The sequence below is a fragment of the Cryptomeria japonica genome, chromosome 4 (genome assembly GCF_030272615.1).
Source record: "Cryptomeria japonica chromosome 4, Sugi_1.0, whole genome shotgun sequence".
Classification (NCBI taxonomy): Eukaryota; Viridiplantae; Streptophyta; class Pinopsida; order Cupressales; family Cupressaceae; genus Cryptomeria; species Cryptomeria japonica.
This window is the reverse complement of record NC_081408.1, coordinates 610,610,232-610,627,877: the sequence shown is the minus strand read 5'-3', so window position 1 is coordinate 610,627,877 and position 17,646 is coordinate 610,610,232. Positions and strand designations below refer to the sequence as shown.

Below are 17,646 nucleotides of genomic sequence, written 5' to 3'. Positions count from 1 at the left end.
TGGGACTGAATTAGGATAATCAACAAAGAAAAGGTCCTATTACTAATAATGTATATTCATAAGAATTCAATTTATTTATTGCATAAAAACATGTATTCGTTCCTTTTAACACTGGAGGCAGGATGGCATGCTGATGGAAACTAAATTTTAAGGCCTATGCCCTGGTTCAAAGAAAAATGATATTTCTAGTATTTGTGTTCATTCTTACAAGCCACAGAAAATAAAAATCAAGGATGTGAAACTCCACATATTTCATCAAAGCAAATATCATCAATTTACAATCAAAATCTGCAAATGCATTAACATGCATCCTTCTACAGGAAGGAACATTATTATTTGAGAAAACACCATTAACATAGATAACCTAACCATTTGCTTATGCAGAGCAACTCTAGCACATTATAATTATTCATCAGTCTATTAGATGACAAGGTATACTAAAATGCTGGGGCTCAAGACTTCTGAACTGCTCCCAGAACACAAAGAAATTGGGAAACTTGTAGTTTCACTAAAAATTCCCCCGGACAATGCTTTGGCAAACTCTATTTCATGCTAAGAAAATCTACTTGGTGTACAGAACATCTTCCCATGGATGTCGGTACAATGGCTGTTTCAACCGCTTCTGATCAAATGTGTGCCTACAGTTCAAAAATGGAAGCAAATAGTTAGAATAAAATGTCACACTTTCCAGTGTCTAGATAGCAAAACAGAATTGAAAATTTTGGCGTGGCAAAGGAAAACTCACCCAATCAAACCAATTGATCGTGCAAGTACAAAGAGACCATTCAAATAACCAATCTCCACAATCTCATCAATCTCTTGTTGGTTAAACATTCCACTAACAACGAGAAGGTCCAAGAAAAGAGACCCTATTGCACCATCAACATTGAGGACGAGATTGTTTGCTTTGGAAAGAGTGTAGGTTTCCACTTGTACAGCATAATCCATATACTTCACAGCAGGAAAATTTGTACGTGCATATAATTGGAGGAGCTCTACTCTTTTGTCACGGTTGTCGCCTCTCTTGATTCTTCAGCATAACAGAAAGATTGTTAGACCACATCAATAAAAAAACTGTACTCTGTATTGAGGATGGAAGGAGATCTATCTTGCTTTGTTAAAAAGGCATACCTGTGACCAATCCCTGGCACACGAATACCTTTCTTCTTCATCCCTTCAACAAATTCATAAGGCGATAAACCCTGGGTAAACAAAACAGAAACATGATGAGGTTTTTGAAGATATTTTCTATTCAAAGGCCCACTCTTCTATCCTTGAATATAAATTCCACAACTTTCATACTAAGCCCAATGTACTTGGCCCATTCATTAATAAATGTCAATATCCCACCTTGTCATATGCATCTTTAAAGTATCTTGCAGCATCATCAATAGCCCCACCAAATCTTGGGCCAATAGTCAGGAGACCTGTTTCAATGGATTAGCACCACATATTATTATATTTATCTTGGACCCTATTGATCTTAATTTTAATATAAAGGTCATTTCCATTTTGACATTTCACATCTTTTGTGAGTCTAGTAGAAAAAATAATTTAAACAGAAAGCCACGTGTGTATCACAAGAAGCTTCAGGACACATATATTGAAGTATATACCTGACACGAGACTTGAGACCAAATCCTTCCCTGCTCTTGCTGTTACAATTGTATTATGTGCACCAGATACACAAGGCCCGTGGTCAGCACAAAGCATGATGCATATCTGGCAACCAAATTAGAATTTTATAATCAGTCAAATGAAAAGAAAGATTCCCGTTGAAGCAAAATAAACAATTTATCTTTACTATAATAAAATGTTCATGAATAACCTCAATTTTCAAAATCAAATTCATGATTACCTCAATGAATTTTGTACAATATCGTGGAAGACTGCGTTTGAACCATAATAGTGAGATAACATCACCCACACCATAACCTTTCTCTACAATAGTTGACATGGGTACACCCGAGTACGTTGGTTCCTCGCCTGCAGTGAAAACAGAGAAAACAGCAGATGCCGTTAAATCTTTGGCCGTCATATCGAATGATCTGTGGACTTCAAGAATGTATGGAATGACTAAAGTCTAACCTCTGTCATCACAGATGGTGGAAATAACATGAGTTGGTGCCCTGACTTTGCCACTCTTAATTGCTGTTTTCAGGTCCTCGGGTATTTGAGGAGGCTTAAATTCATGAGTTTGACCAATCATTCCTTGCTCAACCTGTTAAAAACAGTCACATAGGAATTGAAATTCAGCTTGAAAGCAGTTCCCTAGTACGGAGATCTTTAAATAAGTAAACGTGAGAAATGAATTTACATATGTTCAGCAAATAATAGAATTATAACTGATGTCAGATCATTAAACTTCTAGAACTGAGCTCACTCTTACCCCACAATCTAATCTAACCACAAAACACAGAGACAAATACATCAACAACAATTATTATATTTCTGAAAATTATAGTTATTTTCTGATAACATTTTTCTCTTACAAGAGATTCAAATGTCTTCTTTACAGCATCTTCCAATCCTTCATAAGAGCTGGGAACAATTGCACCTGCTTCTCTTAGTGCTTGATTTTTTCCTTGTGCAGACTCAAGGTCACCTCCACTTTTTGCACCCTACAGGACAAAAAGGAACTGTCAGATATGAAAATTCAAAATATCAAGATGCTTTCAATTAGATTTCAACATACTAGATAAAAATGATGGTATAAGCATTCAATCATTTCTTACTGCGTGGCCAAATTGTACTTCAGACTTGAAGAGGCGTGCACAGGTGCCGCTAACCCAAGCAACAACTGGCTTTTGCACCTTCCCTTGTTTTAAGGCTTCAACTAGAGAATACTCATCTCTACCACCAAGTTCCCCAAGTACAACCATCATTTTAATCTGGAGCAGTCAATTGCAATGATTTATTTATTTACTTCAAGTACATGTGTCATACCTGAGGCTTTAACAAATTTATCTTTCTTCTTTTTAATGTCAATGTCAAGGCAAACAAACACTTAACCAAGCAAAAGTGTAAATATACTTATAAATAGAAATTATTTAGCAAAAAATTAAGAAAAAGCCAACCAATCTACATAAAGAACTGAATGTAATTGATCTACCTGTGGAATATTGTTAAACCGCAAAACATGATCAGACAATGTTGAACCAGGAAACACATCCCCACCAATTGCAATACCTACAGAAGTTTATTTCAAGAAAATATGATATAAATATTAACAAAATTTGGAAAAGAAAGAAATAACTAATGGGAAACATTGTGAACAACTTACCTTCATATATCCCATCAGTAACACGTGCAATTGTATTATACATTTCATTTGACATTCCCCCCTGTAGGATAAAAATATTAGACATTCTAAATTCAAAAGCAACTAAACCACTCAAACAAAAATTTGCACCTTTAAAGTCAGCAAAGCCCATTTGAAAAGAAAATCACTTCAAAAACACAAAGACAATATCTAAATGCAGGGCACACTTGAAGATGGCAATCAAGACATTACACACAATGTAGTACAGAAGTGCTTAAGGCACGTCCAATATCCAGAGCTTAAGAGAGTGTAAAAACTGGTTAGAAGTATGGCAACAAAAGAGCTTACAGATTTGGAGACAAATCCAACACATCCTGGCCTGTACAGCTTGCACTGAATGATATTGTCAATGGTGCCCGCTGTATCACCAATTTTAAATGCCCCAGCCTGAATTCCACCTACAGTAGCAGGTCCAATGATAACCTGCGATTCAATTTCCAAGCCTTTAGCATTAACCGGGATAGAACTGATCTGAATTAGGCTTTTAGCAGACTATGTAATATGTCCAAAATATGTGAGCACTTTGCCATGCAAAGAGAACCCAGAAAGAATCCAAGCCCTCTTCCTTATGCTTGGCAATGGATAGGTTCACATCTACCAATGGAATATAATGTACTCGGAAATTGTTGGATGAATAATATTAAAAAGGATAATTCATACCTTATTATTAGCTCGTGCATAAGCAATTAACTGCTTAGCATCTCCTTCTGGAACACCCTCAGCTATTATAGCTACTACTCTAATTGTTGGCTGCTTCAGGGCAGACATGGAAGATGCATATGCACTGCACAAAAAGTTACAATGCATTCTCTTTAATTCCAAAAAAAGAAAGCATATATCACTCATCATTTCAACTGGTTCTCTTTACAATATAATCAGTAACATTTGCAGGAAATGCAGCCTTGCAAGATACAAGAGGATCTGATTAAGCTAAGATGTTGCCTTGAGCCTTCTGGTTTCCCACAAAATTTTATAGAAAGAACTTGTAAGGATGTCAAAAATTATGTTAACATGTCTATACCTTCTATAAGATGCAAAATTAATGAAGACATCAGCTGTTGGATGGGCTGTGCATGCGGCATCAATGCTGCGCAATAAGAGAGAAAAAAATGATAAACAATCAGGAAAATTGCAAAGATTTTTGAGCATAAACCTGAGAGATGCTGCAAAATAAGTTGAGCTTACGCTGAATGAACAGGTATGGCAATTTCCTCCTGCCCAAAGAAGAGTTTCTGAAATCCTTCAGAACCAGGATTAATGATTCCAGCAACAGATGGGGTCTCTCTGCCTGAAAATATAAACAAGATTGACCTCAGAAGACATTTGGTATGGTTCAAAGCCAAACATGATAGAATGCACATAAACGAAGTTATTTCCACAAGCGACTGCAATGTAAGTACTAAGGAGAACTTTAAGGGGAACTTACCACAGAGGAAGTCAAAATCCAGCATGCGCTGGATAGGAAGCTGTTTGTAGTTGTAAAATAATGCCTGAGTTGTGCGAGAGAAAAGCTGCCCTGTTGCCATGTTTAGCAAAGGGAAATTTGGCAATCACCCTGCAAACAATTTCATCAGTTATTTATTTTTCTCAATTCTAAGGAGAACTTAAAAACAAACGGTTCAAAGCTTCTTCACCATGCTGGAAAGTCTAAAGCATTCCATGAAACTCATGCAACTAGGATCAAGATTCAAGTCAACATCTCTAATAGCTAGAATATCAAAAAAACATAGGTGAAGTACTCTAGCACTCTGGGTTCATGCATGTCTTAAGAAAGATCCTTTATCAGTTCAGCCTCTACAGAATCATTTGTTGAAATTGTTTTTTTCACTTCTCTATTTGAGCCACATGTTTTGCTTAGTCTAACTAAAAAACACGATGTGAGATGGCTGGACACACTTAATGTAATAGTTGACAGTGGACACAAGTACACGCCCATAATAAAACAATAAATACTACAAGCCACAACAGAATTCTAATATTTACTAATGTCTGTTAAGGAAACCTCTTCAAAGAGTGTGTAATAAAGAACTTCACAAAAAACCGAAGACTTTACCAATGTAACCAAACACACACAAAATATCAATTCCCATTAACATAGTTACCCAGATGTCTCATCAAGGGACGGTCAATGAACAATATCCATCACGGGCACTTTATAGAACATAAAGTTACCACAGTGAGCATGCAAAAGAGTGAATTCTACGCATTTCCATTCAAGTGATAGACTGAAACTATTTTTATAGCTTTTATATAAATGATATCAACATCTCAATTAGGGAAGATTGCAGCTGATTTAGTACCAGAACAAGAGAAAACGGTGTATCGTGTATGCTTGCAGCAAAATATGAAGGAAGAAACATTTAAAGATTGTAAAGATCATAGAAAATTTACTCTGTGGTCTATTGATGCAGAAGAAAATGATTACACTTGTTTCAATGGAAAATTTTAACACACTGACCCATCGCTTGTTTGTTTGGCTCTTGTTCTTCTACCAGGAATACAAGTTCCAGGGTCTTCTAAGACATACTAGAATCATTTGATAAGATTCTCTGTCAAGATGTACATGAAGGGAGCCAGTTCCAGCATTGATGAAAAAACAATAATGACTCTTTAGTTTGCCAAATGGTACTAGCTTTAGTTTCTTCTCCTCAGAATATGTTTGACTGCAAAACTTTATTTTATATTATAAACTTTAGTGGGGTAATAAAGTGGATTAGTTGTATATATTAGTTTGTTCATTAGTAAAAGTTTGTTTCTGCAGGCCCTGTTGGTTTTCTTCTGGGATGTTTTGGTTTCTTATGGTGGAAATTAACTCCCAATGATAAAGTTCTGTAAGTCACTGTCATAGCCAATCCCTTTGGAAATTGACAATTGGACCGATGATCATGTTATATTTTTAGTCTCTGTTCTTGACGTACATTTAAACAGTCATGTGTTAGATTGGTGATATGAGATAGAGCTTACGAGGTAAGCAAGGTTTTCGTAGTAGACCCTCAAGTTCAAATCCACAAGACATGCTAACTTGCTAAGTGTTGAAATTGGATAAAATATGCATCCAACTCTGGTGTACAGTGTGGCCCAAGCCACAGGAGGAGATACCCTTCATTCATACCATCTAAGCCACAGGTTAGAATCCAAGAAAATTCACAATAGCAGAAAATTTAGATGGCCCTTCTTGAACAATCGAGATTAAAAAGGACCCAGGGTCTTCACAAAGAAATCTACTTCGCATGTCAAGTAGCAGGCACACTAGGCTATGTTAGGTGGGTTTCAGAATCATTAAACTTATGGATCTAGTGTGTTCCCAAGTAAGGCGGTGTTTGAAAATTGTTCCAAGAATATGATATGGCATTTACAAAGGGTTTGGGGCCTTAGACACATGAGCATAATTCTCAATGCCCATATTGACTGATCACTGTGTGCTTGTGCCATCCAGTTATGTATTGAGGGGCCTACAAGAATCCCACTCAACTCCCATAAAATAAACACTTCAAACTAGCCCTTTCTGCTGAAATTCCAGCAAAACCTAAGTCTTTTTCCAGAAGCGAGAGCATCTAGTAAACAAGGACGAACTGAAGTGGTAAATGTAAGCCCCAAGTTCAAATCTCTGAAACAAATTAGTGTTAAAATTAATTTATGGCATCCAATTCTGGTTGCGACATACCCCAACAGACAGGCCAGAATCCTCAAAGGGGTACGCCAGTGAGCCTACTTCAGTAGCTCCAAGCTGAAGTTACATTTTCAGTATTGAAGCTGTGGAAAATACCGCACCCAACTTTGGGCATGATGTAACCCAAAGGACAAGACCAGAGGCCACATGGTGGGACAGGATACTAAGCCCTCATATTAGAAAACGGTACTTTACACCTCATTTAAAAAGTGGTACTACTAAATTATGCCAGAAAAGGTCTACTCTAAGCCAAAGGTAGTATACTCTATACGGAGAACTTAGAAATTAAGCAGCGAAGGGCCTCTACACCAGATCGGGCATATCATCACTTCAGCTAAACACACGATATAAATTAACCCTAAACGTTCCTCCGATCCATCAGAAAACCGTTTTTCAGCCAATTAACACAGAACCAATTCTCAGACCAGTGGAAGCACAGACAATGCAAGAAATAACAGATCTGGAAACAACCATAGCAAATCTAAAAACAACATACCTTGAAGCAGAAGAAGAAGCAGCAGCTGCGAGATCTGAGAAGGCAATGCGATGCCCACACAAAGCTCTACTTAAGCGTAGCACGCATTCATCTATCTAACCAAGAACCACAGGTAGCTAATTTAAACCACGTGAATGGACAAAGAAGCGCAGGTATGCAAAGCTGGGTAGATGTAGCTGCATTAATTCTGTGTGGGCTCACAAATTTATAGCACAAGAAATTGTTGACGGGTGAACACGTTCTGCGGACCAGCATACCGGTCAGAGCCCTGAATTTTTTATTACGAAAATTAAGGCTGCTTATTTGGATTGGTTGTCTTGATTTTAAGAAGAAAACGGAGGGGAGCCTTGGATCTAATTTGCATGAATGGTCGCTCACCTAACATGCATGTGTTGCTGACCACCCTTTCCTTGTTCTAGTCAAAAAAAAATTATCTATTTGGCCTGCATATGGATTTTTATTTACAATTTTTGTATTCATCTTTTTGATGTTTTTTTATATTTCCCTATTCGATCGGTTATTATTATTATTTAAAAATATTGATTTGCTTTTAAATTTTAATTATACTTATTATTATTAAATTAATTACAGTTTAGGTTATAAACATAAGGATAAATTATTCGAGATTTTTAATATAATTATGTTCTATTTTTTATTCAACACTTAGCTTTTTTATTAAGCGAATGATGAAAAGTATATACTCTTTTTTTCATTATTTTTCACATTTTAGTTTGTTGGTTTAATGCAATAATTAGGGTATAAGTGTTGTGGGCATTCACCAAACATGCATGTGTTGTTTATCTTTTTTGTCATTATTAATATTAAATTTACTATTTTTGTAAGTTGTGAATACAATGATAAATTGTCTAATGTCTTGAATAGGTTTTTGTTCTCTCTTTCTTAAAGTTCATAAGACTTTACTAGGGTAATGGTGAAAATTGCATACTCGAGCACTTTTCTCATTAGTTTTAGTTCGCATTGATTAGGTTACCTTTTCTTAATAACTATCATATAAGTGGGAGATGACCCCACAATGTAGCGGTTAGTTGCAAACCTCCTGCATGGGAGGTCTTGGGTCCGATTCTACTCGATTGGTTGTTAGCTCCAAGGAAAAGCTAAATTACCACTTTGGTTGTTCCAAAAAATCGGTCCAATTATACCTCAACATATTTGTAGTAACCAATTCCAAACCCTGGTTTATTTATATACTTACATGATTTGATTATATGTTCCAAACTTGACTATAGTTTGATTTTGTAGCATGAAATTGGCTCCAATCTATTTTAAATTCAAAAATTAAATTGATCTCCTATCATTCCCCTCCAACTAAGCATTATTTGTATCATAGGGTGGCATATAGAAAGACAAATCTAATTCATTTTGATACATCTAAAATCTGTAATATAGAGGCAAAGATCCATCTAGTTCTCACTAATTATTTGTGTTATCATTTTGTGGATACCTAATTCTTTCCTAGTAAGGTCTTCTCTAAAATTGGCTAAATAATATTACTTGATTAATTCATACTTCACCTAATGTGTATCCCACCTAATTAAATTAGTTATTTTCCCTCTCACACATAATTAAATAATTTTATCGCTTACTTATCTTGTTATCCACATCACATGACAAAAACAATCAAAGAGTTTTATTATTTAATTGAACCTCTAAATTTCCTCTACCAAAATCAAAGAATAAAATACCTAAATGTACTTGTCCCTCACATTCCTTAATGCTTGCAACAACTTAATATGTTTGGTAAATGCAATTTTATCCCTTCATCTTCAAACCAACTCCATCATGACTCTCCATCCTCCCCTCAATCCTAGGAATGTCTTCTCATGCATTCTCCCCCATTAATCTTCTTATCACATTTCTATCATCCATCGTTCCTCTAAAAATCTATAGATTGAGAAACCATCCTATGCATTGAATCCATTCCAAATATGCAAACTACATGATGTAAAAATAGGTAATGTTTGTGCACTAGAACATCCACATCCCAAATCATTGGAGAAAATCAAAGTTACAAATAGATTTTATGGTAATACTTATTTTGTTTCTTTTTTTGAACTTCTTTTGAATGCTATGTCTAAGATTTGTTCTGGTTTGGAATAGGATTTGTGTACTTTCAGTTATTTCCTACTTACATTTCTAAACTATGGCTTACATTCCGGTGACTCTACTAGGGATTCTACCACTTATCTAGCTCCATTTGGTGTGCATATTGCAATAGTTTTTGGCTAACTTAATATTGCAAGTTCTTACTCTTTTTGATTGGTTTTAGAGGTTACATTTTTCAAGGAGTATTTAGGAGTGAAACAAATATTACTGATGCATCTAAAGTAGTTGAGACACTAATTTCGACATATAACTTGATATTGTTTGGTTGCAAGAAAAATATTGCATTTTTTAAAAGGTTTAAGTTCTAATTGTATAAACATTCATATGGTTACACTTGTGTGTAGATAAATGTGAGCAATTTAAAGATTGAAATGCAATGTAAACAACCTAAATAAAATAAATATCAAGCAAACACTCAAGATAAGGACATTAAAAAGGAAGCTAAATTAACAAGAAAAATGAGTAAGAAACACAGACTCCAAGCTCCTTTTGATGAAGATTTGTCCTTCGATTTGGTTCGATGTGTGCTCACTTTGATACCCAAGGGTTCTTAATATCACTCCATGATAATGAAAATGATGATAAGATGCAAAAGTTAAGCTAATATGGATGCAAACTACGGACTCAAAATGGTGTGATAACTTTTCTATGCAAACGAGAGTGATGATTTGTGAAGGAAAAATGATGTGTTAAATAGAAATGGAGGGGGAAGTGAAGGTGTTTGAAAATGCAACACTTCTCCTTTTTGAGGCCAAGTGGCAATGCAAAGGATGACATGCAGAAGGGAAACCACATGTCAATTTGGGAGTAAGACACCCAAATTTGGATTATTTTCCAATTTATTAAAAATGGGAATGTGCACATATTAGGATAAGGTTGGTTAGAACCAAGGGTTAGTTAGTGGGTTAGGGTTAGGAGCCATGTGATCAAATTATAATTAAATAAATTTATTTAATTCAAATGGGAGGACAAAGAAGAAAAGGTTAAAATGAATTAAATAGGACAAATAAATTTATTTATCTTTTTTATTTGATAGGTAAATAGTTGCAAAGGGGCGGCACCCATTATGTTAATATAAAGGATTTTTACATATATATGTTTTTGAACTATGTCTAGCTTTCCTACTACCTATTATCACCAAAATGGTCGAGTGCCCATGTAATACAACCGATAAAATCAAAAACTGCCATAGAGAACAATATTGTTATCTATAGAAAATCCTACCACCCTATATAGTATCATGCCAAGGCAAAATTCTGGTCTACTGCCTGATAGTAATACCAGAAAATAAAAACAAAAGAAAAAAACCAACAACCTAAGGCTCAAGCAAAGCCAACATCCAGCTCCTTAGGACCAACGACCTCTAGTTCACTGCCCTCCTCCTCATGCATGCTCTACTCGTGTTCTTTAGCTTTCAGAATTAGGACCGCTCTCAACACCACAGGGCATTCCATTCTGCAGTCTGCATGGGCTTCATAATCTGCCATTTTTTTCCAGGAGATGATCATCATCCGATATCCATTCTTCACCGCGACTAAACCTCCAATCATTTCCAAGGTCTTCCTCATCATTTTCTTGAATTCTTATGTCTTGTCTTTTACTCAGATCCTCCACCAACACAAACTGCCTCATCCATGCCTTGCTAAGGCCGGGTTTAATGCCAATTGCCTTTAGCAAGAAAGAAATATTCTAGTTTGATGCAAAGCCCTGGTATAGATATAGGATAGGTTCCCCTAACCCAAGAACACACCAAGGACCCTAGAAATCACAAAACAATACAAGGGGTCAAGGAATATTAGTTTTAAAAGTCCCACATCTCTTCCTTCCAAAAAGACTTCCTCACAAGGTCTCTTTCATTGAGCATCTCATAAGGTCTTCAAGAGGCTCCTAAGGATCCTATGGCCAACAATGGTTTGGTCCCTTCTCCAATGCATCAATGGCTATTTAAGGTTTGGTTTGATGTCCCCTAGGTCAAGGAGACCTCCTTCAATCATTAAATTCAGGTTCCCTCTACCGGTTTGGGGTAACTGCTGCAACAAGGCCTGTTAATCCTAGTAGCCCTGCCAGACCGGTTTTCCGCACTTAACTCCTTATTTCCCCAAAAGACTTAGGAAATAAATTTCAGATTTGGATACCCTTTTGGGAGTTACAAAACATATCCTAAGGGTTCTGACCAATTGGGAACACAAGAATCCAAGCCCTATTTTTGTTAGGAGACCTAATAGCCCATTAGGCCTATTTTACAAAGGAGTGTGTAGACACAAACCTTAACTCACCAAACCAAATCAAGGAAAACTCTTAGGACATTGAAAATACATAAATTCCTAAGTCTTAGGCCATTCTCAGACCTCTAACCCCTGATGTGAGACCTGTTTGCTTACACATACATGGTGGCCACATGGAGTTGCCCACCTTAATGCATCAAACCCTCGCCTCCAACAAGTCCTAACCTAAAAAAGGCCTTAAAAATACTAAAATAAATTGGCCATACTTTCATCCCCTCCAAATTCATGAACTACCAATGAAGGATCGGCAAGATGAGGCCATTTCTTTGCAAAACCCTAAGCAAGATTGTCAAGTCTAGACTACTTCCAAAAAATTACAGGGTTCTTCCTTATCTTGGCAAATTAGGACCTCAGACTTGATGCATCTGAAAGGTGATTGTCCACTGTAACATATCCCAGTGGTTTTCTAATCCCAAAGCATCCGTACAGTATCGTACACCATGTAGAATAACAAAATTGCGAGAAATTCTCAGAATTGTATTACTTCAATAATGCCAAATGTTTACAAAATCATTATCTCCTCCCAATGATGATTGGGAATGACATTTTATACCTTCCTCAAAGGTTATCAACCACCTTTTGAACTGAGGTGACCGTTGGAAAGAAGTTGCTATTTGCAACCAAAAGTTTGTCATTAAAAGTTGTCAACAAAGTTGTCAAGTTTGAACAACTTTTGACATATGTTAAATCCGCCTACCTATAGATGTTTCAACATCTCCTAAACCTTCCTAAGGCATCTCCAACACATAAACACCTATAAAATACTCAACCAAATACCCCTAGGCCCATATGCCCATGGTGGCTTATCAATTTGCCAAATCCATGACATTGGGTGACAAGGTGGGGTTTATTACAAAAATCAAACAAACAAGACTACCCTATTACATAGATTGAAAGGTCACATTCCCATGTGTGACCTTTATCCTTTATTTCTCTTATCATCTTAGTCATGAGGTTCTCCTGCACCACAATCCTTCCCATCCCATTCAGCATCTAGGCTCCCCTGATCTAGGGCTTGCACCACCATAAACTTCTTGACCTCCACTCCCGCTCCTAGAGACATATAGTAGTTTTGTGGCAATGGGGTGTGCAAATTGACATCAATATTATCCAGGACTATGTTGATCTCATTGAGGAAGCAATGCCTAAATATCATATGACTCATTTTCTTGACTCGCTACTTTCTCACCCCCATATAAACCAGCATGGTGACGAGCATGGTCAAGATGTCCGAGTTTACCTGGTAATGGTGATAAGATCTAAGAAAATCACCACCCAAAATTATTTTCACAACATGCAAAATAAGAGGATGCTTCATGGCCATAACTGCTAGTAGCCTCTTGTCAGATATTTCCCCCAAGAAGGCCTTGTCTCTTGGTAGACTCCAACATAATAGGCGTATCCGTCCCTAACCCTCCTATCACACTAAACCCAACCACTCCGAGCTAGCTTAACTATACCAAGAAATGTGAGAAAAATAGAGGTGAAGGGTCTATAAATATACCCATACATACACTCTCATGATCGCCTAAGGAAAGTGGGATGTCCTAGCACTTATGTCATTAATGATCTCTCATTCCAACCAACTCATAAGTCATCCCAATTGTAGTGGTGGTAATACATTATATCTGTTTCTTGCTAAGAAATGTCAAATCAAATCTATCCAGATGGGTAGTAACAAAGATCAATGATCCCATTGTCCAAGAAAAGTGAGGGAGATGTGGCATGAGGGAAAATAATCATATACCAACTAAAAATATGATGTGATCATGGTACCATTAAATCATGAATTTATAGACAACGTCACCACTTTAGCTAAATTATCCACCATCACATTCCCTTCCCAATACATGTGGCTAATGCAAAAATCATCCAATTCGTCCAATAGGGATTTGATTGGTCGAAGCCATTGATTTAGAATCCATCTTGGAGTTTCATTCTTTCTAATTGCATTTACCATGTTTAAGAAGTCGCCTTCCAAGTAGATTTTTTGGGCCCCTGTATTGAGCCCCGCTTGGAGGCCACGTAATGCAGCCCGAAACTCTACCATGTTGTTTGTGGTATGCCCAATGTAATCTGAAACTTCCTCCAAAGAATTTCCAAATTCATCCCTGATAACACACCCAATGCTACTAGGGCTCGGGTTTCCCAACAAAGCCCCATCAAAATTTACCTTGACCCAGCCAGGATCTGGAGCATTCCACTGAATCGGGGATCTGGAGATAAGCGAGAGGTTACTAGAATTAATTCCAAAGAGAGTACGTACTAAAAGGTTTGGAAAGGTGAGTTTAAATCTACAATCCCATCCTGTATATGTGTTCTTCTTCAAAGTCTTCCCTTTGGCAACTTCCTTAGTTAGTTCAATCAATTAGGATTCAATCTTTTGATAGAGGACTCCCGAGTCCATAGATTTATCCTGAAAAATATACCGATTACGCTCCTTCCATATTTCCCAAATCAGGAGGGGTGGGAGAATCAACCATAGATCCCCAAATACTACCTTCGTGGTTCTTTGTGGCCACATTTTAAACCATTCATTGTGTTGGCATTTTTAGTAGAAAGAAAGATTGTTGATATTCATTAAGGATATTGAGAAGGTTGTTGAAGACTAAATTATTGATATAACTGAAAAAGGATGATAACTATCTTTATAACATTATTTTGTCATTGATGTCAAGAAATTGATTTTTTGATTCAGTATGATTTTGCCATATTTTGAGAAGATTATTTTGATGAGTATTAAGTGGTCGGTAAGTGACACAGAAAGAATGTGATAAGAAAGGGGAGGAATAAGTTATTCAATGGGCAACTATTACCGAGTTAGACAATGATGAGATCATGATGTTTAGATTGTTTTGATGTCCTACATATGTTGTTGATTGTAAGGTTAATACTATACTATGTCACCGAGCAAAGAACCTAGTCGGTAAACCCTAAGGTTATCGATATCGGTTAATGAAGGCGGAATGTCTACCAAGTTTAGTATTTACCGAGTTGCAACCGAGTTATGACAGAACGCATTGGATGAATACAAGCATTATTTAATGAAGGACAATGATGAGCTGGAGATGTATAAATGATTGGTATGCCGCACATGAAGTTTGTTAAGGATCTATGGCAATGAAAGATCGGCAGGAAGATCTATAGCGCAGATTGAACCGCAATAACCTTGTGCAAGTTCCAAGAAAGGACTGCAAGTCCCGAGGCAAGGTAAAACGTTTTCAGATTGAAGGATACATTGAACTTGGTCAAGTTTAAAGATCTGATGGCTAAGATTGTTCATGGGAAATGTGATCAAAGAGATTAAGCGGTGAGAATTGTTTATAAATAAGAAATTGTTGGTAAACAATGTATGCGGGCAAGTGTAAGCACATGGATTCTACATAGTGATTATCGAGCACAAAAGCTTGAAGACCTGTTTGAATAACAGAGTAAGGAGCCCAACAGAAGACTAGATAAGTCTTATGACTAGATTGTTTTGAGCAAATAAGAATCTGCTTTAGCATTTTAGATGTGAAGTTGCAGATATATTTACTACTGTTGTTTATTCTGAATAACAGAGAAATCTCTTAACCGAGTGGACTTAACAATCTTATTTGTAAACCCTCTATCAAGGTAACATTCTAAATGAGTGTTTGAAATCCTTTGACAAGGTCACTTCTAACAAAGTGAAGATCCTAACAGATCTAAGGGAAATCCCTTAACTGGGTCACATCTAGCAATGTGTTTGTAATCTTTAACAGGATTTGCTTTTAACCGAGCATACTCTAGAAGAGTATATTTCTTAGTGGGTCCGAAATCCCACAGTGGTTTTTCCCTATTTGGGTTTCCACGTTAAATCTGGTGTTATATGTTTGTGATTATTATGTGTTTATGAGATTGCATGTTTAACAGTTTTTGGTTATATTGCTGAATGAAGCTGCAGATATATTTACTACTGTTGTTTATTCTGAATAACAGAGAAATCTCTTAAGCGAGTGGACTTAATAGTCTTATTTGTAAACCCTCTAGCAAGGTAACATTCTAAATGAGTGTTTGAAATCCTTTGACAAGGTCACTTCTAACAAAGTGAAGATCCTAACAGATCTGAGGGAAATCCCTTAATCGGGTCACATCTAGCAATGTGTTTGTAATCTTTAACAGGATTTGATTTTAACCGAGCATACTCTAGAAGAGTATATTTCTTAGTGGGTCCGAAATCCCACAGTGGTTTTTCCCTATTTGGGTTTCCACGTTAAATTTGGTGTTATATGTTTGTGATGATTATGTGTTTATGAGTTTGCATGTTTAACAATTTTTGGTTATATTACTGAAGCATATGTTACCGAGGTTGAATCTGTTGATTTCATGGAAGTTTAAGTTTGTATGATTCACCCCCCCCCTCTCATCTTGTTAGCTATTGGTATCAGTACTTTACAATTAGTATCAGAACTATCACATTGATCTATGTCGGGAATGGGCAATAAATATTTAGTTTTTGCATGAAATACCACCAACACTTATTCGAGAATTCACATAACATCAATAGGTGATCTACCAATTTTGAATTCTTCCCACATAGAACACATCTACTGGGACCCTGCACTCCAAAATTCATGAGCCTATCGCTAGTTAGAATTTTCTTTTGCAGTGCCATCTAGGTAAATACCCCAACTTTCGACAAACAATACTTGTTCCACAATAACTTTGATGACCATTCTTGATTAATTCTAGCAACTTCTTTGATCTTGAAGCCCAAGCTGACCTTGTAGTTTCCATCTTTAGATCCACACCATCGAATAATGTCCTCCTTCCCAGATGGGATGATCGTACGACTATTCAGAATATTATTTAAGCTATCTTTTTGTTGTTGATCCACATCCAAATTGTCAAGAGCCCGCCATCTCCATTTCATTACTCCATTTTGTTGAACTATCTCTCCAAAATTACTGACCTTGCTTCCCCATAACCAAGATATCTCCTCCTTAATTTCATTTAAATTTGGAAGCAATCTCAATATCTCCCCTCCTCCTCATGAATCATTCCAAAAGGATGTATTATGTTTGTTTTGGATCTCCCAAGTAACATGACTGTTGATAATATCCATGCATTCCAATATGTAATTACAAATTGTTGAACCTTTGAGAGGGTTAAGTGTCGCAAAAATTCTTTTTGGTTCAACTGAATCTAGGTATTTGTTATTTAGAATTCTGACCCATTTTTATCACCCCCACTACACATTGCCCATACAAGTTTTGCACCCATGGCTAGATTCATTAAAGATAGTTGGTGGATGCTTGCACCCCCTGATTCCTTGGGTCGACTAATTTTCTGCTAGGCAACCAAGGGAAACTTATCTTGTTCACCTACTATGTTCCACATAAATTTCCTCGTGATCCAAATGAGGTCATCTTCAATAGCCGTAGGGAGTTTTAAGCATGTCGTTGAGAATACAAGGATCACAACCAATGTTGATTTGATCATAGTGAGTCTCTCGGTCAAAGATAGCCACTTGCCCTTCCAATTCTCTAGCTTTGACTTACATTGTGAAATCAACATGTCCCAATAGCTAATCTTGTTCAACCCTGTAAACAAGGGGTTACCCAAAAACCTTCTTGGAAAGTTTGCAACCCTTAGATTTAGAATCCTAGACATGACTCTTTGTAGCCCTGGTTGTGTATTGATGAAGAAGACTTCTGATTTATCCCAATTAATGCTCTATCCTGATGCTTTGCAATATTCATCCAAGTAAGATTTAATGATTCTTGCC

The 17,646-nt window shown here is 36.6% G+C and overlaps 1 protein-coding gene across 1 annotated transcript; it reads right to left on the bottom strand.

The window, feature by feature from the left end:
• Positions 1-221: 221 nt before the first annotated feature.
• On the bottom strand, positions 222-7,874 carry LOC131032180 (ATP-citrate synthase beta chain protein 1). Its single transcript, XM_057963116.2, has 17 exons — positions 7,489-7,874; positions 4,749-4,877; positions 4,508-4,610; positions 4,344-4,409; positions 3,983-4,106; positions 3,611-3,745; positions 3,284-3,344; positions 3,113-3,189; positions 2,736-2,891; positions 2,493-2,621; positions 2,089-2,221; positions 1,859-1,986; positions 1,617-1,722; positions 1,351-1,427; positions 1,132-1,202; positions 746-1,030; positions 222-638 (listed from the first exon to the last, which is right to left on the bottom strand). Exons 2-17 carry the CDS (start codon positions 4,846-4,848, stop codon positions 563-565), a joined length of 1,827 nt encoding a protein of 608 aa, XP_057819099.1. The 5' UTR covers positions 4,849-4,877; positions 7,489-7,874; the 3' UTR covers positions 222-562.
• Between the last annotated feature and the right edge of the window lie 9,772 nt (positions 7,875-17,646).